Raw genomic sequence first — 23,675 nt, forward strand, 5'->3', positions numbered from 1 at the left:
TCCCTTCATTTATTTATGCTGTTTGGAGAGATGTCAATGACGGGGCGCACAAATGATACATATCTCATTTGGTTGAGTCCTGATGATAAGTCTCAAGAGATACGATCCATGCATTTTTTTTCCCCTCTTTCCGCCGTTATGGCATATTTCCCAGTTGTGCCATTTGAGAGTAAAAGAAATAAGACTCGTCTTATTTGAACCACAAAGTGTAAATCCAGCCTCGGGGATATTTGCTGATATGAGTGATGCGTGAAAAGAGTTACTGTAAGTGTGTGCACATCACGGACACACAATTGCACTTGCTGTACATATTGTAACTAGCGCCTGGTATTTCGGATTTTTTTTTTATATGGACATATAACTGAAAAAAACTTGTAACTCATGTCATGGGGATTACTGTACATGCTAATTGATGTATATAATTGTCTAAAATGTCAATGGTGTGTCTGTGAGTGAATATTTTTCCCCTCAGCGGCCACAATATTAGACACACTTGCATGTAGAGTGTTAGTACTCAAATTTACATTTGTTGTCAATCATGCACATTTGATGTGTCTACTTAAGCTTCACACACTTGCATACTGGACATTTTCTTAGGTACATGTTCACACTGTATGAGGAAATAGTTGAGAGTTAATTGTTTATATCTCTAATAGTGTCATTCATTTTTTTGTAATGGTGTGATTTCTGAGTGCAGGTGAGCGTGGAGTGCAAGGAGGCCGTCGTCGTCACTTACCAGACGCAAGTAGAGCAGAACCGCAAGGAGAACAAAGCTGCTAAGTGCTTCTTTTCGCTCAGCACATGCACAAATCGATTCAATTATTCAGTGCGGCCGGCGCTGGCTGCATGGGTTCAAAACAAAGCATTTCTCTTTTCCCTGTGAGCGTTGCATAAGGCTCTGAATAAAATAAACACAACTTCTGGGCCCGTAGCTGCAGTGGGGAACGTTAAATTACATTTCTATAAAAGCTTGATTCTATTGCTTTATTACGTAAATCACAACATGAAGCACATTTTCTATCCGTTCTGTTCCACTTAGCAGGGGTCGAATCTCAGGGGTAACAGCTTAAAGGAACAGTCCAACGAGGATGTCTCATTTTTCACTCACAAATTACGTATTTTTTTTTAATCAAGAACTAGATACTACCTTCTATTTTGGAATTCATCAATTTGTTTTGGATAAATCGGGAAATAACTAACTACCTTCCTCTCTGGTCAGCAATTTAAGCACACCCCACCTTCCTAGTCACATGTCTTGGTGGCAGTCAGCAGAGGAACCAGACACAATTTTTATGTTGTAAATCATTGCACATTCGTCGCTAAAAAAGTCAAAAAGAAACCAAAACAAACCCGCAGCAATCACACCTTATGTGGACATCTCTACTTATGCCCACTTCACCCTCCCAAAGTACAATATTAACAATTAGCCTCTCCATGGCTCACTTTGAAGAGAGTTGACGAAATGAGAATCTTAAAATGCAGTTGCTGGATCGTTTTTTTTTTCTTTTATAAGTCCCCACGTTGTCCCCAATGTCTACAAACATCTGACCACAGCTACACCGTGACGAAGCTATCCCCTTTTGTTAATTACGGAAATTAATTCCAACGTATAATTGCTCCTACAAGCATAGACAAACGCTCCCGAATCCAACGCGTTTGTGCAATTTGACAGCTGCGGTTGCCTTGTTAATATTCCCATCATGCCTCTGTAACCTCCTTTCCGAGCACGGCTGTCTCTTGGCAGCTGCGGCCCGGTGTCCAGCACCATGACATTCCAACCTGTCACTTATGTAACAAAGCCGAATAATAACAGCGGCTTCGAAGCCAATACGCACGGCCCCTAAGCCCTGTATGGATTTATGCCATTAATGTGTGCACAACACAGCGCTGGATGCCGCGCTAATCTGCGAAAAGCGAGAATGATTGTATCTCTGAATTTTATTTAAGTGTGCCCTGAATATGTTATTAGCGTCTGTCTAGAAGCCATCTGTATTGTGTAACATTGAAATGGAAACGAAAAGGTTCTCTTTACGTGTACCCAGAGATGTAACCTTAATGCTTCCATTAAGTTAGCAAAGCCAAAAACATTCATCTTAATGTAAATCCATAAATCCTGTCTCACAAAAATGAGTGCTAAATCAAAAGTGGATCGCACTCATTTCCAGTTAAAAAAAAGCACAGTTATCTAATTTGGATTTTTCAATACATTTCAACCTCAAGAGCATCTCAAAGACCCGACGGCTGTTAATCAAATGCAAAGTGATGATTAAAATATATACACATGTAGCGTTAAAAGCTGGCAGTAAATCCAAACAATTAGGAATTCGCAGGAAAAAAAAAGCTTGGAATCTTATGTAACATTTTTAATCATGAAGCCAGTTTAATCCTAACAACGTTTCCTTTTAGTCTTGTACATTGCGGCGCTGAGCTTAAATAGTCAAAGAGTATTTGACTTTCAACATGACACGAAATTCAGCGAAAGTGAGCAGAAAACGAAACAACATTCAGTCTTTGCACTGTGCCGTAGAAAGCTTGTTTTCAAAAGTGATAAAGGTTGATTCCATTCGGAAAGCGTGGCAGTAAGGCTCCAAATAGTTGAAATGTACATGAACAAATGTACAACCGCCGCGAGGGTCAGTTGAGAGCAAAACATTCAATCATATACAGCAAATTGTGATTTAAAAAAAATAAAAAAGGAAATCAGTACTTAATATACCACAACTTAAAGGTGCACCAATCACATAGCGATACAAAATATCAAGAAAGTACATTAAAATGCAAATTCATAAATACAGTTGGACCTTTGTATGCCCAAATTTTGTGTCAGGAGTAGGGCTGAACAATTAATTGAATTCAAACTGTCTTTCATAATAATTCATAGTTCATTTGCCTTTATTTTAGCTTAAGTCCAACCTATAAGACCACAATGCTTATGTAAAATAAATCGATATTGTAATACAATATGTATGGCTTGTGTTTGTGGGGAAAAAAATACATGGGAAGAGGAGGTTGAAAATTGTAAGTAAATCACAATGAGATTAGTTTTCAAAATTGTTCAGCCCTGGTGTATATTTAGAATTTTTTTCTCAACTCTAGATTTTTAAATTTCGCATGTATATATAGATTTGTTTTTAAAATTAAACCAATCTCCCACAAATGATTTTATTAAACTTACTTTTTGAGTCACATTTTTTTGTTGAAAAAGTGAAAGAATTATGCGAAAACAGCTCATGTGACAATCTCAGTTAAAGTCAACAATTATGCATTAATTCAAAAAACGGAATAATCTTTTCTGCATTGTTGTTCTCCCAATATGACAGCATCTTGCCAACCAGAGGTCCAAATAAAAAATATGAAACCCCAAATCATATACAGTACTGTATTTTCTCACAGGGGGAAAAAAAACCATTTCTGAAATATTAAAAGAGTACAGTACATTCATTCTCGAGCTCTTTGGGAAATGTAGTCCTAAAACTTGAGGAAACAAACAGTGTTGTTGTCTAGTGTCCTATTTGGATGTTTCACCCCTTCGAAATGTGTCTACTTTGTCAGCAGTTATCATTGCCAATGCACCGACATTGCATAAGGCATATGAGAAGCGATAGAGGCCAGATGTAGAACGCGATTTCTATAGGCTATACATACAGGACCGTAACGACACACACATTAAGGCCTAATCCTGCGTTAGCTCTTCACTAATCATAATAAGCGCTTGTTGTTTGGTAGCACAGAGCCGGCAAGCAGACGCTCCCTTGGCAAAGTGGAATGCTAATCGAGACTTAGTCAATCATAAGTTCGTTATGGCTATCGTTCATGTGACAGACGAGAACCAGGTCGTCTCCGCCCTCCTCGAACGTGTTCTCGTATCACAGTCCTTCGAGCCCTTTGAAGAGTTGATAAGGAAAAACTAAATTTCCGTTCTCCTTTCCGACTCTGTTACGTGAATATTACGTTTTTGCCACCGTGTAGGCCCTTTAAAACAAATCAGTCTGTTCGATGTGAAAGCGAATCAAGAGAAAAAGCATTCAGGTCTACTTGTGTTTACATTCGAGGACTTTGTGGTCCATTTAAGGTGTGATGGTAATAAAAAGTGAAATGAACCACTTTGTGTTCGCACTGCGCTGAGGATTGGATTTAAATCAAGATTGAGACCAGTTTGGTTTGCTTTAAAGTGGTTTGAGTCAGTTTCACTTGGGTGCAAATAATGCCAACGAATAGTTCAAGACTCCAAGGGACTAGACGGAGTTCTCTTTGCAGTCACATTAAAAGTTCTTTTGAAAGAGAAACCGGTTCTCATTGTTGTCCAGTTCACATCTGATGCCAATACAAACTGAAGTGAACCTTGACCGCTTTCTGTTCACATTGCCCACACGTTGTACAAACTATGCTGATGACTTGAAGCGGATTGATTTGGTTTGTTTCAAAGTGGTCTGGATCATTTTGGAACCATTTACAGTGGTGCGAAAAATGCTGACTTAGGTTCTGATGGCGTAAGTCAATATGAAGTCCAGAAAACCCAGACCAAATTGGATTACACAAACCTCTCTCAGAATTTCAAGCAAATCAAATGAAGACCAGTTTGGTTCACTTCAAAGTGGTCTAAGCCCTTTTGGACTGTCCAGCTAAACGCAATAGAGAAAGCTAACAACTTCAAGACTAGAAAGAGTTCACATAGCAAGTTTTGAAAGAGAAACTAGTAATCTTTCATATTCATTCCAGGTCTGATTGGATCCACGGCAGCACAAAGCGAAATAAACAGACCAAATTGTGTTTACGTTGCCCATACAACTCCACTGTGAGGACTTGAAGCAAACATAACTGAGAGCAGTTTCCACTAAAAATTCTTTTGAAAGAGGAACCAGTTCTATTTCTGATCCAACTTGGTCTGATAACACTACAAAGCAAACGAAACCTGGACTGCTGTTTGTTCACTTTTAACTGCACTGTGGAGTTGGAGCAGAACCGGGTTGAGACATTTGCCGATATCAAATCGGTTTGCTTCAATCCGGTTTGAGTGTTCACATATGCACAGAAGATGCTGACTGATCATTCAGAGTTAATTCATATGCTAAATTGAACCACGTGTGAAAACACCTTTCGAATGCGCCATTCCTGACATTTTCAACACACACGTTCACCTCTAACATAACCCTTTGCAGTGAACGACTCTACTAAAGTATTGATGCTCTTAACACCGTCCAGTTTCCCGCTTATGCACTTGCCCAGCCCGCATCTAGAATTCTCCTGAAAGCTGAGCTGAGAGCCTGCTCTGCATTGACCTTCGAATGCCAGGAATAGACGTCCCCGGCGCATCCGCTCTGCTTCGTGTGCACACTCGCCGGCCACAACTTTAGGTACACCTGCAACGTTAATGGCGAGATCAAAATGGAGTATTCATTTCATAATACAGGGTGTCCGCAAAGTGTATTCACAGTTCAGCTTCTGAAATGATTACATTTTATGGACACCGTGTATGTATAAATATATATGAGTGTCAATACAGCTGTTGCATTGGATCTCATGAGATGGCGTAACTAATGTTCTGACTTTTAAGTGTCGATACATCTGAGTGAAGCACACAAATCACAAACGTGAAACTGCACTAACACTCCCAGCCGAGTTGAAGCTAAAAATTTCCGCTTGATGTTTGAAATGAAACAAATTATGATTTTGAAATGGCTGACACAAGTACGATGGGGACATTCCGGTAGCGTCTGCAGTCATCTAAATTGCGCATGTGTCGCCTTTGACATCCAAAGCGTGTTTGTTTTCAATCGAAGCATCCCTTGCCTGCCGCCCGGTCGGATACATTCCGTGTAGCTGTGTGGAGACAAGCGAAGAGCAAACAGTGGTCGTCATGGAGACTGGAGGCCACAGGTGGAGTCATCACCTGCTCGTGTCGCATCTTCTCCTCCTCCTCCAAAGTGATGAATCACAGAGACGTCAAGGCACATCTTTTGTCTCTGTTGCTAGGTCCTATTCTAAAGATGTCTCGAGTTTGCGTTTTTCCAATACAGTGAACCCCCGTTATATCACAGTCAGGGCTGTGCAAAGGGGTGGAGGTCAGGAGGGTCGGAGGGGGGTCATTGATTAGGGCCCTGGTCATCAAGTGTCCAAGAGAAGAAGAAGCAGAGAAGGTCTCCTACTAAGCGCAAAGAATATATTATATGCGTGTGAGTAATATTGTCGGCTACTTTGTTGTGTGGTCATGCTGCACCTTGTGTGTTTAAACCGCACAAATTATGATAGTTTAGTACTTTAGCATTAAGCTAGTAACATTTGTTACACATTATTTATGCTTTGGATTCACCTGTTTGTTGATATTTTTCCAAAATATTATTTTGGGGAGTGCAAGCTCCATTTTTCGTGGGAGACAGGTTGGCGGTTTATCAACTTCTTAAATTAAAAATTTCAATACATTTCAAGGGGCATTAAGTATAAACTGATTTTCGTGATTCATGTTCCGGCCTGGATCCTGTCTCCTGCGAATTGCGTGGGGTCCCTGGTTTTTAGTGTTAAATAAAATGCTGAATTCGTTTTGATGTTGTATGTGATGTAGCTCCATGTGTGATAAAGTTGGACTGTTTGAAGGGCTACGGTATAATTACCGGAATATCTATGCTAAATTCTATTAGCCTGTATGTGAGACAAGTGTGCATGTTAGATCGAAAACATCGTACTGCTCATGTTTAATTCTTATTTACACTGTGTTGTAATACTTTCAGAAGTGCGTTTTAATGAGTTTAAATATGTTAAAGCGCGTGGGAGGGGAGAAATTATTTTAATCTGAAAGTTATTTTTATATGGTTGCTCTTCATTGTGTTTTTTCACCTATCTCGGGTGGATCTGGAACATAAATAAAACACATGGAATATAAACAGATAACCAGGGGTTCACTGTACACTCAGCCGTTGTGAATCTCATCATACGTGACTCATCCATGCAGCACCATGCAGTCTCTTCCCATTCTGGCGTCAGTGTTGAAAAAGAAAGCAGCAAGGTTTCCATGACAACGAGGAAGAGCATCACTTGGATTGATTGACTCCTGAGCTCCTTTGTGCAGGCACTCCAAACACCCGAAGGACCAGCCTCAGGATACAAGAGCAAACAAGCATACGCGCAGATGGTGGAAGACGGTTCATGTTCTTCTGCCTTACTTGAGCTTCACAGGCCAAGGCAGGCACGTTCGGAGTCCCAGCATGGAGGAGAACGCGATGGTGGGCCGATGCTTCTTGAACTTGAGTCCCTTCTTCAGACGCTGGCTGCCCTCGGCCACGTAGATTTCGCTTTGCTGGGATGTGCTCGACATCCGGGCCAGCCGCTCCCCATGCAGAACCACCTCCTGCTCGGAGCGTACAAACACCTCCCGGAGCTCCTCCAATCGCCGCTCCATCTCCCGTACGACCCGCTGGCGCTCCTCCACCTCCAGGAGGCGCCGGCGAGCCGCTTCGAACTCCATGCTGGAGCTCGGCGTCACCAGTTTGGAGGACGGCGCCGTGGCCGAGGCAGACGTCGGCTCGGAAGCGGCGAGCATGGCGCCCGTCACCCTCCGGAAGTCGCCCATGGAGATGGAGCGACGGGTGGCTGGGGAGGCCAGAGCCAGGAGGGCGGACGCCGAAGCTGGCATGGCCGATAGAGGGGAGTGAGATGAAGAGGAGGAGGATGGAGGCGAGTGTGGACGGAGCTGTAGGATGTCCTCGGCGTGGTCTTCATCCTGGGGGTTTCTTTGTCGTCCTTTCATGGCCGCTTGCGGGTCGCCTCCGATTACGATGTGTCCCTGGTGCGGCTCCATTCATCAGTGATGACGGATGGGAGTCTGTCTCATCTCACGGAGGGGAGGGCGAGGAGCCTCCTTGCAGCCGATTGGCTGGGGCCTCACTTAGCCTACTGGCTCCTGATTGGCTGGCCGGCCTCTGTGCTGCTGCTTTCCTCTTACCAGGCAGTTTTTCTGTAAGAGATTTCATTTGAATTTATTTATTAATGACCTGTGTATGTTTTGTATACAGCATATATTTAAAAATATTTATTTGACAGAGCAGCTATAAACTGATTTCATTGCACCGAACAGTTAATTTTACTGCAATGAGAGAAATAGTATCAAAATTGAAATCTCGACAGCTCACATGTTAAGAACAGATCATCATAGTTAATCTGCCTATTGGTGACATTAAAGTGACTGGCACCTTTCTCTATCTTGTTAATTTAATGTTATTAGTTTATCATATCTGCAGTATTCACCAACGGCTAACATTGCTTTGCCACTTACATAAATATATTTAAAATCGCACAACAGCAACAATATATTCCAAGTATGTCAAACAACATTCTAAAATAACCACGTAACACACTGACAACCAGATAGAGTAATTGAGGTCTACAGCAATGTTTAAAAGCGGCTTTTACCAAATTACAAGGGATGAAGTAACATAACCGCTGTTCGTATATATGGTGTAATAATGCCTTTTACAGAAGGAAGATTTGTTTGGTTACGCAAGATAACCACTTGCACCAAACTAATCCTACATGTGGAATCATCACTGGCAAATATCCGGCACACAAGCAACCGCTTTACCTCCAGATGCATGCCAAACTGTATGTATGTGCTCACAAAAAACATATATACTGTGCATTAGGCATGATTCACTCTTATATTTTGTTTTTTTGCCTTACTTTAAAAGAAAAAGTGTGATTAAAGATGCGTGGTTTATTATCTCCTCTCTCTGTTACGGATTACGTTGATCTCTACTATTTGTTTTTAGTGGGCATGTGCCCACATGGAAGGAATTCAACTCCTAATCCAGTATTTAAATATATAAATCAGGATTTATTGTATTGTATTGTATTTTATTGTATGAACCACTTTCCAGTATTTCGCGCATGTGCGCCATTTCCGACATTTTATTGAGAAAATAAGCGCACGGATGTCTTATTTTGAATAAGAATTGCACCGGATATTGCGTATATTTTGAGGTTGTTATTCAGATGGTGTGTCCGGGACTACAGAAGGCAATGTTATGTTACGTCTTCGAGACATTCCGGCTTCAATAACATGAGAATAAACGGTAAAATGATCTATTAGCTTTGTTTTAATTATTTTATTGTTAAAACCTGCTCGGGGTAACTGTTGTTATTTCGTCGTAAACGTTCTTTTTACGATGTTAGCCATTTGTCTTGTTGGGGTCTGTATACAGACGAACTTTAGCGGCATGACAAGATGGAGGTGTATTTGTTCGTTTTGCCGTCACTCAACTGCAGCATAGTTTCCCCCCCCCCCCGCTTTGGATAAGATTTTTGTTTGACTCATGGTTGCTGTTTATATTTAGCCACCTGGCTGTCATGGAATCATCGTTGTTCGAGAGCCGCTTGGAACTCGTGGCGCGAGAACGCAGCGGACATACGGCGGTGGTGGAGGGCGACCTGCTGTACGTGTGGGGCGGCTACATGGTAACTCGAGGGGCAGGTTACAATACGCACTTTCCTCAGGGGAATTATTCTTTTCTTTTTTCTTTTGTCAACAGTTCGCCGCACATACGCTATCTAATAATTCCACAATTACTATTGTATTAACAAATATTTATAAAACCAAGTGTAATATGAAGTTGACATCTTGGCTTCCCTGGACAAGACACAAGCATTAAAAAAATACAGAGAGCAAAGAGAAACATTTTGAGTTCAGATAAGCAGAGTGAACGACTTGAAGGTGTGGAGTATGCTGTAATTCTTGATATTTGGGCTGTTTTGACACTAGCACGTCAGACATGTTATTAAAATACCGGCAAACTTTGAAATAGTCAATATAATGTCTCCTTTAAATAAAATGCATGAAAACACATTCACGCACATCACAAAGTTTTGTTCATTTTCTGTCATTTGATATGAACTCATGCTCACTTGATGTCACTAAGTCATGCTGTTCTCCACAGTCTCTTGATGACGATGAAGTGTTCCTCCCCAGTGATGAATTCTGGGTGTATGACCTGGTACAAGGCGCATGGTAAGAATGTTACATCTGTATTGTGGAACTCTCAATTCAAACACAGTCCTTTGAATTCCAAGTTGTAGTTTCAAAATATTGTTCTAGAGTCAAACGATAATATAACGCCTTCATTAAAGCAGAACTCAATGTTTTCATTTAACCTTCTGGATTGTCATGCAGCTAGAGTGGTTTTCAAACTTTTTACGTCAAGTACCACCCCCAAGAAAATACTCTGCTGTCAAAGTATCACTGTGACCGACATTAAACTACAGTAGCATAGTAGGCCCAAGTGTTCATCGGAAACTTTAATTTTCAATCTAATACCATCATAGGCAACTGTAACATGATGGACATCTTAAACTTTCTTAATTTTTTAATCAATTAAAACTTTGCTTGGATTAAAATTTTTACACTTTATAAGTTTATATCGTGATATCTACCATTACCAGAAAGGGATTTAATTAAGACCGGGATAATGACTGTTAGGCCAGATTGCCCAGCCCTATGACCTGACACGTTTTGTTACTGCTGTGAAAAATGAATTGAGTGAATCACTCAGCCACATCATTTTTTTTCCTCTTCTCAAAGGCAGGTGTTCCACATGACAGGCGAAGTCCCGCCCTCCATGTCAGGGAGCTGCAGCTGTTCCCTAAATGGTCACATGTACATATTTGGAGGTTGTGATGACAACGGTCAGACCAATCAGGTGAAATTTATAATCCAAAGTAAATGTCACAAATACTTATCAAAAGTCTCCACACCTCTGTGCAAATGCCAGGTTTTTGTGCTTGTACTCACACAACTTATTTTTGTGATTATTATTATACCGGAATCGCATTATTTTGTCACCTCATAAGAAAATCATTGAAAAGCTGTATGTCCATCCTTAAAATAAGCCAGAAAGACGAAGGTAATAAAGTCATCGTGTGACTTGTTAACAGATCTATCGCGTGAAGCTGTCAGGTGATCATTACGCATGGACCAAAGTCGTGCACCGCGTCGGTTCCGCACCGTCGCCTCGAGACAAACTGTCCTGCTGGGTTCACAAAGGAAGGTCGGCACAGTGAAGAAATGTGACTTCTTCACATTCAATATTTTAATGTCTGCATCCATCCTGCATTAATTTTTAAAAATGTGCTTTAGGATCATCTACTTTGGAGGATATGGTCACAAATTGGTGGCAGAAGTGGACAGAAGAAACAGGAGCTTCATTGTAGATGATATATCGGAGGTAATTTCAAGAGTAGATTCAATGAACGTGTGTGTATGTGTGTGTCTGCGTGTGTGTTTTTCCAGAGCTAAGAATTCCTCAGATGTTTTTGGTCTTGTGTCTTGTTTTAGGGCGTCATGTGGGGATGGAACAACGAGGTTCACATGTTTGATCCCACGCAATCCAGTTGGGGTCAACCTCAAACACACGGCCGCGCCCCGGCCCCCCGAGCGGCCCAGGCCTGCGCCATGCTCGGAAATCGAGGTTACATTTGTGGCGGGAGAGTTAAGGTATGAGACGTTTTTTCCAGCAGTAGTCTTACCTTGGAGATAAAACACGATTGTGTTCCAACAGCTTCATTTTTTTTGGTCATGAATGCAGGAAACCCGAAAAAATGACATTCACTGCTTGGACCTTGACTCTTGGATGTGGTCAGAAATGTGAGTCACTGTGACATGTCGCTCTTTAACGGGGATTCCTTTAAAGTCACCGTGGTGAAAATGATTTTTGTCCAGAGTCCCTGTGTCCAGCGTTCCAGTGGGCAGGTCATGGCATTCGCTCACAGCGGCGTCGGACAGCAGCTTGTTTTTATTTGGAGGTCTCAGTGTGGACTGCAAACCTATGAGTAAGCACCTTTACAGTAACAGCTGATCAACGTTTTTTGAGGAAAAAAAGGCAAAACATTTTGGGGGGAAAACACCAATGGAGAGTCAAGGCAGCATTTTCCACATTTTTGTGATTCCTTTTCATTTTTGTCGCTGCATTACCAGGTGACGGGTGGGTCTTCGATGTGGAGACAAAGACATGGGGGGAAGTGGAGCATCCCTTTAAGAACAAACCAAGGTAGCAGTTTTGGCGCACTACGAGTTGCTTTGAGCATGATTCACAAATGTTACGCTTGGGAAAAAAAAAAATCATCTTTTGTGTTTTAAGGTTATGGCACACGGCTTGTCCAGGCAAGGACTCTGATGTCATCGTGTTTGGAGGCAGCTGTGATTACATCCTCCTTGTTGACACTGTGAGTACCAACAATACGAAAGTATTTGTGGCAAGTGTCAGTCAGTAATTGAATCTTACTGACTTACTTCCTACTTTTGCCATTTCGTAGGAAGAATATACAATATATTTCAACAGTGCTGGTTAAAAGCAAATTGTCATTTAAAAAATGTTGTCCTGATGAATTTTTTTTTTTTTTCAAGCACTTCAAAAAATGGTGTAAGCGAAGTGGAACATTCTGTGGGACTCCGATTCAATTCGTTATGGTTGGGTCGAGAGGCTATGATGCAATTGAGTTTCTAGTTCCCGTTTTACATACATATGAATGAGTACTCTGAATGTGGCGCTTCCTTCAAAGAGACGTTTCTCTCTCAAAGAAAAGATGGTGTGATACGCATCTCGTTATGTTCTAAAGTGAAACGATTCGATTTGGTTGTATTCAATCCACTCACATTTTGAAAGCTATCTGATTAAACAGTCCAGTAGTTCCACCCACTTTTTTTTTTTTTTTAATTTCAACACTTTTCCATTTGTCGTTTTTGTGTAAAATTCATCAAGCACTAACCTCGGGGATGAAATAAAAATGAAATGACACCGCTGCTCTGGACCTGGATTGCGGAATAAAAATTCAGATCAACCTGCTATGGATTTTCTGTGACAGAAGTCCTGCTTTGAGGTTCTACCGACTTGTGCCATCATGAACAACATGTTGATTCGTAAAAGAAAATAAAAGCAAAGCCATTGTCGCTGTGTACAGGGCCACTGCAATGATGCACTCGTCTTCCAGATGGCGCCATACCCACTCTTCAGGTAAACTATATTATGTATTACATTGGCAAAAAAAGTCAACTTTAGCCATTGCTTGGTTGATTTTTTTTTCCCCCACACATTCAGCTATCAACACAAGTATTTCCGTTTAATTTCATTCAAACTTTATCAACTTCTCAAAGGCTGCTTCAGTAAAACAGCAGTGGTCTTTTGCCCCCCATCGTGTGGCATCCGTTGGTAGTTCAAAACCCTTTTCATGGGGCACGTCCGTTACTTGCAGAGCTTAGCTATTGGTGGCAGGGCGCAGTCGCTAACCCCCCACGAATGTCGAAGGTTCACTGTATATTATCTTTTATTCCGTCCCTTACATGGACATGAAAAATGACGCTTTTTATGCTGCCTACAGAATTTGCGAGGACTACATAGCAAAGAACGCACGCGAGTATGACGCGCTCCGAAAGCAGCTTCCACTTCTTCCTCCCAAACTGTGCGCATCAGTGAGGAGGAGAATGTCTTTCTACAGGCCTTCAAAGAAACAACACACGCAAGTTTTCTGAATGCCAACAACCATGCAGTTTATTATTATGATTGCTTTTTTTTTTTTTTTTTTTTTTTTTTTTGAAATATAGTTCTGTGATTTATTTTTAACATTTAACCTTGAATGTGGGAGAGCAAATTTGTCTTATGTTCAAATACATGTCAGGAATAATATTTTTTATTATTGCACAAATGTGAAATGATCTCGTGCTGGCTGCCTGCTGTCATGATGATGATTAAATGGCACGTGAAAATATGGTCGAGTCACACTTTACATTTTTGGAAGAAGCTCACTATCTGCGTTCTGGTGGAAACTCACCGGTTGTGAATTAGGGCTGAGGCAAATGAGGTGCTCAATGCAAAGAGAGAAGAATTAAAGGAAAAAAAAAGATGTGGAAATACAGGAATTACATGGGGAAAAAAGGCTTACTATTATGAGGGGAAGAAAATAGTCACTACAGTAAGAAAGTTGTAATAATACAAGAAAAAAGTGAACTGAATATAAAACAAGTATTTATACTCAAATACAAAAATAATTTTGTAACATTACATGAATAAACCTATATTATGACTTACTGGTAACACTTCTTGAAAAGGGTTTTAACTTGAAGTATGGCTTAACAAAACATTCATTCATTTATTTACCAAACTGCCTGTCCTCACACGTTATTTTATTCTTGTAATAACTTTTTCCATGTAATAGATTTTCTCAAAAATTTCCTGTTCTTTTTTTCACCACTAGGTGCCAGCACAGCCCAATGGTTCAAACCTAAACAGAGAAGCAATGGCTCCAATTAGGAGGCATTTTTTGGCACACATTCCTTTCTTCAAGGGGTGGAGAAGTGCTGCCTTAACTGTGGTCAGGAAGGAAACCTGAAATAAAAACGGCGAGCAGTACACGCCTTCCTTTTAGCCGCTTGGCCTCAATAATGATAAAAAAAAAAATCCCTCGCGCTTCAATTGCCGTATATGCCGTACATGCCGCAAAACTTCATTTCCTTAGCAGCACATCCAAAATGTGCCTCAACTGCTACTCCGCAAATATTATTTTGTTTATTATCAACAGAATGGTTATACGCTAGCCTCCCGATTCCAAAAGCACACAACAGTAAGGCGAGCGGTACAATAGAAGTTGGCTAAGTGTGTGTCTGCCTGTGCAAAAAAACAAAACAAAACAAAACAAAACACGACAAACAATGAACTTGGCGTTAAGTAGAGGTGAGGGGGTCAACTAAATTCCCTCTCAATGGTGTCCATCAGTTCTTCCTCAGAGCCGTCGTACAGGATGACTGGTGTGGCGAGCGGGGGCATGCTGTGGCCAAAAGTGCTGGTAACGAGGAGAAACAAAAGTCAAAACATTTGTCATTGTAACACGTAACTGCAAAAAAAAAAAAAAAAAAAAAAAAAAAAAAAAAAAGCATTTCACATCATGTGCCACATTATCTGTCTCTGATTGGTTGTTTTTTCACGGGCGTGGTGGTTTCGTGTACTGTATATTTGAGGCCCAACATTGGACCACTGATGGCTGATTTTTTTTTTTTTCACAGATCATACTCATTGTGTACTGTCAAATTGTAATGACCGTTTAAACAAATGACTTTTTTTTTAAATTACGAGATGGATTTAATTATAAGGTACAAATATTTTCATAATAAAATGCTCTTGATAATGATGCTGAAAAATAATCAAAAAGCTTAACCTATCATGAACGTTTCTAGTGTTTCTCATGAGTGGATAATTTCAACATTTTACTGCGCATGTCCAGACTTGCTTCAGGACAAGTGTAGCAAAACAAAATTCTGTGACCAAAGTGAAACGGAGTTATCCACGGTGAGCAAAGAAGAGGAGAAACCACCTAAGGTTTGAACCTTTTTTACAGTGACATCCTCTGACCATCACCGACGGGAACAAGAGCCAGGCGCTCTTGCCATTTGCGGTGGCACTGCTGTCGGTGTCAGCCGAGGAGGATGCAATCGAGTGGAGAGTGACACGAGTGACGTGAGTATTAAACTTACGCCTGTGTTTGGGATAAGGCGCCATCTTCTTCTGTTGGTCTTCTTGTCAAGAAGGCCTGAGTAGAACACTGACCAGGAAGCAAAGACAGAATTGTGTTACGTGGTTTCAGTTTTTTTAGATTCTAAGTGCCACGATCTTCGAGCTGCGTCGGATCATCATTGCATTTTCTCTTTTTCCATTCGATAAACGCCCAACTTTTCCTCAAGTGTTAGGCTTGAAAAAAAGTATGTGTATTTTAGTCGTTTTGGAATGTGACATGCAGCGGCACTTCCGGAAAAGTCTCTAAAGGCTTCACCTTCCCTCAATTGACAAATATGAATGACATCCCTTGATTTTAACCCCAAGCGGGGCCTAGTAACGATCCTCAGCATTTAAATCAGGCCTGTTGGAAGAGGGAAACATCTAAAATAGGCTGCATAGGGGGCTCTCGAGGACCAAACTTGAGCACTTCGACCGTACGGGTCTACTTCATAAAAGGAAGCCGTCCTTAGTCCTTACCTGAGGGGGAGGTGCGAAGGCGTGATGGCTCCTGTTCTTGTTGCCTGCTCCCCGGGAGCCATGTGGCCCCTGTGCCCCACCGAGGCCGGAGGTGGTGGAGGAGGGGGTGGAGGAGGTGGAGGACGCCCCCTGCTCCTGCTGCTCATCTTCCTCCCCGGTCCTGAAGTGACACAGTCCGTACGTCCTGCACCTCATGAATGCCTTCTTGGACGCCGCCTGGTTCTTCTTCCCCTTAGGGCGAACCGCCGCTCCCGCCTCGTCGAAGCCGCCCAGCTCGGCGTCCGCGTCGTCGTCGTCGTCCCCGGAGAGCCCCGAGTCGTGGCCGGCGCTGTGGCAGTCCACCGGGGCTCGGCGGCGGGAGTGAACCCTCAAAGCGTCGAAGGCGTCTCGTTTCGAAGAAGCGACCGAAGAAGAGACGTTTTTAGCCGGCTTCGCCTCGCCGAAGCCCACAGGTGCAACTTTCGTCACGCGGCTCGTTCCGCTACCCATCCCGAGGTTAAGCGTCTACTTCAGTCATCTTCAAGTCACCGCGAGTGTCGCGGTTAAAGTGAAATGTGATATAAAAGTAACAAGTCAGCCTCAGTTTGGACTTTAATGTCACTTTGTTGAGCGCACGACCCAAACGGAGCTCCACATAAGGATGTGAAACGGCGGCTTGGTTATGTAACACGACTTGGACACAGCAGCACATGGGGGGAAAAAACACTCCGCCTTCTCATAAAAGGACAAACATTCATCGTTGAGTTTTCCAGCTTTTTTTCCCTCTCATCTTTTTTTGGTAGCAAGAAAAAAAACTACCGTTTTTTTCGAGATAAAAATAATACTACGAGGATGAAGCCATAAAAGTCGTAATATTACTGGAATTGAATTTTGCTTATATTTTCAAAACTCGTAATTGCCTCATGATAAAGTCTGACTTTTCAAAAAAACAAAGGAGATTCCAAGAAAACAGTGCTATATTTTTCAGCAAAAATCTGGCAATCTCGTGAAAGTTAATAGTGTGACTTTTTCTTGGAAAAATACCCTTTTTTTAATCCAGAAAAGAAAAATCATATTTAGAATATGACAGCTTTTATCTCGAAAAATCTACCTTTAAATCAGAAGAGATAAAATATTTTGGGATTAGAAAAAAGTCACAGACTTTTAATCTTTTGACTTTTTATCAGCCAAAAATTTGTGGCACTGATTGAAATCTGCGCCAATTTCCTTTATTCGGAAAAAGTCATTTTTCAACCAAGAAGTTGTAACGTGTGTGAATAAAGTGGAAATCTTCCAAGGAAAAAAAAGTCACAATATTGTAAATGTAAAGTCATTTTTTGATAGAAACGTGTAATATTATGAGAAATAAAAATGCATTTTTTTTACTATATAAAAATTGTAATATTACAAGAATACAGACAATCTTGGGGGGAATGTCAAGTGACAATTGTTCAAGAGTAAAGATGCAAAGCTTTCAAAAAAAAAAGTTTGAATCACAGAAGAATAAATACTTTTTTGAGACTCGTAATAATAAAGTCCTCATGAAAATAATGCAAAAATTGGTCTGGTTTTGTTGGAAAAAAGTATCCGGAGATGGCCCGTTCCGGACCTCTGCTCTATCCTGTAGCAAGCAAGGCCATTACATCATCCTGCACCGCTCTAACAGTCGATGTGATTTACAAAGCATCAGATCATCTGCAAAGAGAAGCCCCTCGCCAGCCTGTGCTCAGCTAATAAGACTTTAGTGAGGTCAACTGTGAGGCGTTTGGAGCCCCATCCACTCGCTTTGTTTTTTTTTTTTTTTAATTTAGAGAAAGAACCAACATTCCTTACTGACAGTAGATTCATCATGAAGCTTTTTTGGGGGGGCTGTGTGTGTTCGGTCCACTTGCACATACAAAGGACACAGCGGGGGCATAAGATGGGCCAAATAAAGCCCCCCACCCCCGCACACCCCCCTCCCAAAACCCTATAAGTCAAAGATGTTTGCTATGTTTCATTAGCGGGCCCCTGTGTTTTGTCGCACATGTGTGCGCGTTATGGACCGTGACCAAGTCAAAGACACCTGCGCAACCTTTTCAAATGTTCCCAAATTGTGGACAGGGAAGCAATTTGAGGAAAGAAATTGTGGCCCAAAATGTCACTTGTGGGAATGGTCTCGCACACTTGTTTGGCTTTTAGGACTAAATTGTAACTAACACAACCAAATATGTTATAGTGAGTAGTTATATTTATTCTTATTGTGGTTGGAGGCTGGTTCTAATAGTTTGCACTCTCGCATAGCTAAAATCGTTTAAAGAAATATATAGTACCTAAATATAGGGACTATACGTCTCTACTTGCCTGTACTGTTCCTTGAAAAATGCTCCGATACTACGCACGATACCGCCTCACCAACCCGACAACTTTGTTGGTCGGCTGCAAATTACGCTTAGCAAAGTGGAGAGAGGCCGCAGCGCCCTCGAGATGTGATGGTGGGCCGAGTTGTGACTCTTAAGGTGAAAACAGAATTAACTATTTCCTCCCTCTCTGAACAAGCATTATCTTCCATAATCCGAGCCAAATCTTTGTTATGTCACTTTCATTTTGACAGCGTGTGTCTGCTGCTTCCTATGTGGTCGAGGTTGTGTTGTTTCTACACTCCTCCGTGTTTGATTGTGGCTCATTATAAAGAGATGAGGCGCACATCTGGACAAAAAGTCAACAGCTTCCAGACGAGTGGGGTGGAGCCTCTGGAACAAGATGAACACCACAACCCAGCACGCTGCATAACTGTGGGCTTTTTTTTTGGGGGGGGGCGGGGGCAGCCTCACTCTGCTTCCTGCACAGAAGACTTGTATGCTCAAGAGTCGTTGCATTCACAAGTAAGATTCAGCACTCAGATGGATTTCTATGCGACTTGTTTTTATGCCACAAATGACAAGCAGTTTGGTGTTTACCACAAATTGTAGTTTGGTGTGATGAGGAAAGGCGACATTTGAAGCCCCAAAATACTATTGTTTTGAGAAATTCGGTTAGCAGCGGTACTCCATTAGGACTCCAGTAAATGTGTTTATACAATACCATTCATTTATAGTCTGCTCTTGAGAGCTTTTGTAAACAGGTCAGATAGAGGCTAACATGTGGCTAGCTGAGTCAGGCTGTTGTTTGGATTTGATTTATTTGTATGGAATGAGAAGCTTACTCTATCTGTCTGACTTTTCCAACTTTTTGATTAGACCTTCAGCTTTGTGGTCAAATTTATTCCAGGTTGACGCCCAACAAGCTCGTGCCAACTTCATCTGGCTAACTTCATACGGCTGTGGGCCGCGGCACACTGACTATTGTGGCAGAGCGCCACAAGATTTCTTGAGTCTCGAACTGCCAATGTGGAGTCAACACTTTTGACTGGCCGATGTTGTTTGAACGTATTGATGAAGTCAATCGAATCTATTGGTAAAGTCAGTAGTCCGTGGCATTATGGGGAAAATGCTATGTTTTAGCATTCAGCCCATGTTTTAACCAATACATTCAAACAACTTTACCAAATGCGTTAGACCGACTGAACACGCAGCAAACCTTATTTAGCTAACTTTTACTGGCTAATCGAACAAGGTTAACAATCAGCCTAGAGTTTTCCACCAAATTTTGTCTGGCTAATCAAACCAGGCAAAATGTCATTGGCCAAATTTATCTGGCTAACCTAATAAAGCTAACAAAAGTTAATGTTATCTGGAACTCTACCCAGGCTCAAGTTATCCTGTTAACTTTATCTGACAATTCAAATTAGGCTAATTTAACAAGGCTGGAGTTATGCAGCTAAATTTATCTGACTAGGCTATTCAGGCTAACTAAACCAAGTCAAACTAATTCAATTAACCTTTATCACACGAAAGTTAATTTGCCATCTTTATCACATTGATATCATCCAGCTAATATTAGGTTATTGGACTAATCTAATTGGGCTTTAACCAATTTGTTTGATGAACTTCATCAAGCTAAATATATCTTGTCAGCTTTACTCAGTTAATTTGACTTGCTCTCTATTATTTGTAAAATGAATTCATGGATACTGTATAAGTAAAAGTTGTCATTTGCTGCCATTTTAGGGTATCTACAGGCAATCTCTCTTTTTTTTTACGTGGGGGGTGTCAATTGCAGCTATTTATGGGTCTCTATTTGTTTCTTAATGAAGAATTGGAATTAAATAAATCAGATTATTTTCAGTTGCCTAATGTGCTGTTAAACTAAAGAAGGATTTAAGTATACTACTCTACTCGTGTGAACAACATACTCCATTGCAGACAATTTGGACCCACAAAGACTGACACTTAAAGACGTAATGGAGAGACCTGCCCGGAAAAGAGATGTTAAGCGGGACACGGTTGCCACGGCAACAGGCAATGAATCCATGGGGAAAAATAAGTCAGTGCCAGCTTTATTTATCTTCCAGGCCATCCTTATTAATCGCCTCCATTACGACATATAAATGCAAACTTCTGACGTGAAAATTACGTCACGCACATGAACCGGTGACCCCCTGCAAGCTTTATTTTATTTTTTTATTTTTTTTGTTGGGTGGGGGGGGGTGCTAATTCATTGCGTTCTACCATGTGTTGACATCGGAAACCAGGAGGTGGCGCCATCGCTCAGTGTAATTTAATTTCATTTGGGTTTAACTCGAATAATCTGCTGTTTGTTCAATTAGGAGTCCGTTTCATGTAAACAGCCATAGAGTCATTACATTTAAAAAAAAGGGCTATAAGAGGCATACGTTTCATCATCAACATCAGAAAATAATTATTCGAGGTTCTAATGACTATTTTTCCTCATTATAGTGACCTATAGTTGTGTTTATTTACACAAACTGCAGAGACTACCAGTACGGTGTTTTTTTTGTTGTACGTTTTTATGACAACATTATACACAGGGTCGTCCCTCCCAAACCGCACTCTCACCAGCATGGCTCAAAGTCATCCTCTTTGTCAAAAAGGCCCAGCAATCAACACTGGTGATGGGATTTTCGGATCTTTTCGGTGATCCGGTTCATTTGGATCGGCTCAGTGAAAAGAGCCGGCTCTTTTTGGCTCTCAAACGGCTCTTTTAACTTTAGCTTTTCTTTTAAACATTTACGACAAATTTAGCATACATTTTGAAAAATGACTTGGTGAACTAAATATTGCACTCTACTGACTGCAAGTAGCAACAATTATCAAGCAAAGAAATGGCTTTTTACTTATTTTATTGGACATTAAAAAGGCTCCAAACAATAAACAAGCAACAAAATTAAACTTCAACGAACAACAATCAAACATGCTGCATCCTAACAAAAATAGTGAGTATTAACTGCAACAGCAGCAGTGAACAAAACAAACATAGGCTACTCCTTGCTTTATTTTAACAAACATAAGCTACTCCTTGCTTTATTTTAAATTTGCTGTTAACAAAACTAAATACTTCAACTTGGAATACTTCAATTTATCCAGTCTTTTGAGAACACCCTCTCTGACGGGACAGATGTTGCTACAATGCACAATCTACTCTCCATTACTTTGATGTTCACCAAGAAGAAGAATAAGTACAAGCACAAGAATGATACCACATCCGGTTCAAAGTTTTTCCGCTGTCCACAAGCCCTGTTCTCAGTGAGTAATTTTAACATTTTAAACTGACTTCGCAGTTTATCTCTGAGTGTATAGTTTAGACAATTGGGGAGAGTTATTACGACACGTTGCTCGTTTAATTTTGTTGTTGTGACTCAACGTAAAAAAAACAACGTCAGCAAAGGGGACAGTGAGCGAGCACGCCGCCGACAAGTAGACCTGAGCTGTCAATCAAAAAGCAATCGTGAACAGCGTTTGACTTGAATACTATTTTGTATGTTTTCCACACCAAAGCTGCTATCAGCAGTGGAAGTGTGATGGCTTCACATGGGGGGGGGGCAGATTTGTTTCAAAACTATTCCCACAAATGCACCGGCGACTTTGTTCATTTGTTTTTCGAAAGGAGGTTGCTCATTGTACTTTAGGTGTGGGGAGAGAGCCGCGAGTGGATCGCTCAAACAGATGCATTGCGAATGCGGGCACGTTTGGAAATGGACGGGTTGAAAGTAAAAGTCTGCCACTTTACGAATAATGACACAAATGAAAAAGAAAAGAAGAAACAACTTTTTTATGGACTACAGTGTGTGACTTTCCACTTTTGTTTTTCTGCCTGACCAGTTAGTCAAATGACTGGGCCAAAGGCGCGGCCGCCACACTCAGAGGACATGCGGAAGGGACGCCAACCTGCATTTGGACACGTGTGAGTACTGAGCTGTTTGATGTCTGATGTCACTGATGTCACGTTGCACCACAAGGTGGAGGTGAGTGTGCCCGCCTGTCTTCTGCTTGTCTTCTGCTTCGTGTACTGCACAACAGTGTCAACTCCACATAGACAACCCAAGCATCATCAAGCACTTCTGAAATATGTTTTAAGACTAATTTGGCCCACTTCAATGTCATTTAAAAACTTGACCAGAAGAGTGATCATGTTGTTGTGGAGTACACGGCAGTTAGTTTTTGTCTCAGTGAGAGAAGTCGGACGTGCTCATGTCCCCCTTGGTGTGTCATGAGATATCAGTGACATCACGCATGAGCTGGTCAAGCACACGCTCCCATCTCGGGCCTGTCGTCGGTGTTTGTGTGCGTGCAACTTGAACTGGCCCACACATTTGACAATAAAGTTGTATCCAATCCAAAGATTGACTGGTCAAATGCTTTTACATTGTCATGTTCGCTTTTCTGTCCAATAAATTGTTCAAGTTGAATTCGAGTCTTTGCCTTTCATGACCAAATCCATCCTCAACTCACTCGAAGCCTTTTCAAAGACTGAAGTCTTGAGCTCAGACTTGCGCTTCAGTCACATCAGACAGTCTTTTCACTGTTCCCGTTGGTCTCCACATGACTCGAACCTCCAGGAAGCGAGCTTTTTGGTCATGTGAAACCGACGGGAACAGTGAAAAGACTGTCTAATGTGACCCAAGTGCAAGTCTGAGCTCAAGACTCAAGTGGGACTTTGAAAAAGTGAAGCAATGCCCGCCCCAAACCACACCCAATTTGACATCCACCAATTGCGGTGAGGCCCCTCATTTGCATAACCCCGCTATAATTTGCATAACCACGCCCATGTTCCAAGTTCTGGTCAGATCGCTCCATATTTGCATAGCCACGCCCAAAGTACCCACCAATCAGAGACCGCTGAATTTGCATAACCACGCCCCATTTCCGCCAATCACAGCATGTTATCATCATGCTCCACCCACTTTCACAGCTATCAGCAAATCATCAGTCATCATTCCAGCAAGGCCACACCCACTTTCCTGGATTTTTCTGCCTGGAAAAAGAAAATCCAGGGAAAAAATTTTTGGAAAACATTTTTTGAAAAAAAATCAGAAAAAGTTTTGAAACAAACTGAAAATGATTTTGTTTATTATTATTATTTTTTTTTTTTTAAGTTAGATTGTGGTGATGTGTTCAAAAATGAAGTTGAGTTGAACTGTTCTTTGTAATCAAGCTTTATTTCTTTTGCAGAGTAGACAATCACAAAAGCAGAGGAAAAAGTTGCAAGTTGGATGGCAGTCTGCTTGTTGCTGGACGGCGAAGTGGTCAGCTCTTGAGAAGAACGTGGGACAGGTGTGTTGACCTGAGAGGAAAGGCATCCGTGAGTTACACGCAA

General features: G+C 41.4%; 3 protein-coding genes and 2 long non-coding RNA genes across 7 annotated transcripts in view; 3 read left to right on the top strand and 2 right to left on the bottom strand.

Moving 5' to 3' along the window:
• Window positions 1-5,133: 5,133 nt before the first annotated feature.
• Window positions 5,134-7,966, bottom strand: LOC109517392 (uncharacterized). The gene is made up of 2 exons (XM_019872552.1): window positions 7,154-7,966; window positions 5,134-7,121 (listed from the first exon to the last, which is right to left on the bottom strand). Exon 1 carries the CDS (start codon window positions 7,790-7,792, stop codon window positions 7,154-7,156), a length of 639 nt encoding a protein of 212 aa, XP_019728111.1. The 5' UTR covers window positions 7,793-7,966; the 3' UTR covers window positions 5,134-7,121.
• A 962-nt stretch (window positions 7,967-8,928) lies between these two features.
• On the top strand, window positions 8,929-13,977 carry LOC109517429 (kelch domain-containing protein 1). Of its 3 annotated transcripts, none has more exons than XM_019872601.1 (14): window positions 8,929-9,062; window positions 9,324-9,444; window positions 9,924-9,994; window positions 10,565-10,682; window positions 10,918-11,030; window positions 11,120-11,207; window positions 11,318-11,476; window positions 11,568-11,626; window positions 11,702-11,811; window positions 11,957-12,029; window positions 12,120-12,204; window positions 12,940-12,992; window positions 13,357-13,551; window positions 13,592-13,977. In XM_019872601.1, the coding sequence occupies exons 2-13, from the start codon at window positions 9,337-9,339 to the stop codon at window positions 13,505-13,507; spliced, it is 1,188 nt and encodes a 395-aa protein (XP_019728160.1). In that variant the 5' UTR covers window positions 8,929-9,062; window positions 9,324-9,336; the 3' UTR covers window positions 13,508-13,551; window positions 13,592-13,977. The 3 variants fall into 3 exon arrangements, with proteins under 3 accessions (XP_019728160.1, XP_019728161.1, XP_019728159.1); XM_019872602.1 differs by having other exon boundaries at window positions 13,598-13,977; XM_019872600.1 differs by having other exon boundaries at window positions 13,357-13,977.
• A 538-nt stretch (window positions 13,978-14,515) lies between these two features.
• LOC109517430 (uncharacterized) lies at window positions 14,516-17,094 on the bottom strand. Its single transcript, XM_019872603.1, has 3 exons — window positions 16,002-17,094; window positions 15,503-15,570; window positions 14,516-14,814 (listed from the first exon to the last, which is right to left on the bottom strand). The coding sequence occupies exons 1-3, from the start codon at window positions 16,488-16,490 to the stop codon at window positions 14,715-14,717; spliced, it is 657 nt and encodes a 218-aa protein (XP_019728162.1). The 5' UTR covers window positions 16,491-17,094; the 3' UTR covers window positions 14,516-14,714.
• Window positions 17,095-21,574: 4,480 nt separating this feature from the next.
• Window positions 21,575-23,568, top strand: LOC109517250 (uncharacterized). Its single transcript, XR_002168508.1, has 3 exons — window positions 21,575-21,604; window positions 21,966-22,323; window positions 23,531-23,568. It is a non-coding gene; the product is annotated as an uncharacterized LOC109517250 (long non-coding RNA).
• A 62-nt stretch (window positions 23,569-23,630) lies between these two features.
• Window positions 23,631-23,675, top strand: part of LOC109517246 (uncharacterized) — a 12,291-nt gene continuing 12,246 nt past the window's right edge. The window contains exon 1 of the long non-coding RNA XR_002168505.1: window positions 23,631-23,660. This is a non-coding gene — a long non-coding RNA (uncharacterized LOC109517246). The remainder of the gene's footprint in view (window positions 23,661-23,675) is intronic.

Source organism: Hippocampus comes, unplaced genomic scaffold, assembly GCF_001891065.2.
Source record: "Hippocampus comes isolate QL1 unplaced genomic scaffold, H_comes_QL1_v1.1 scaffold92, whole genome shotgun sequence".
NCBI lineage: Eukaryota > Metazoa > Chordata > Actinopteri > Syngnathiformes > Syngnathidae > Hippocampus > Hippocampus comes.

Coding starts and splice junctions, on each gene's coding strand:
- LOC109517392 (XM_019872552.1), bottom strand. CDS start 7,792: ATGGAGCCGCACCAGGGACACATCGTAATCGGAGGCGACCCGCAAGCG.
- LOC109517429 (XM_019872600.1), top strand. CDS start 9,337: ATGGAATCATCGTTGTTCGAGAGCCGCTTGGAACTCGTGGCGCGAGAA. Junction 9,995..10,564: donor GACCTGGTACAAGGCGCATG/GTAAGAATGTTA, acceptor CTCTTCTCAAAG/GCAGGTGTTCCACATGACAG. Junction 10,683..10,917: donor ACAACGGTCAGACCAATCAG/GTGAAATTTATA, acceptor ACTTGTTAACAG/ATCTATCGCGTGAAGCTGTC.
- LOC109517430 (XM_019872603.1), bottom strand. CDS start 16,490: ATGGGTAGCGGAACGAGCCGCGTGACGAAAGTTGCACCTGTGGGCTTC. Junction 15,571..16,001: donor CCTTCGCACCTCCCCCTCAG/GTAAGGACTAAG, acceptor CTTCCTGGTCAG/TGTTCTACTCAGGCCTTCTT. Junction 14,815..15,502: donor GCCTTATCCCAAACACAGGC/GTAAGTTTAATA, acceptor CCTCGTTACCAG/CACTTTTGGCCACAGCATGC.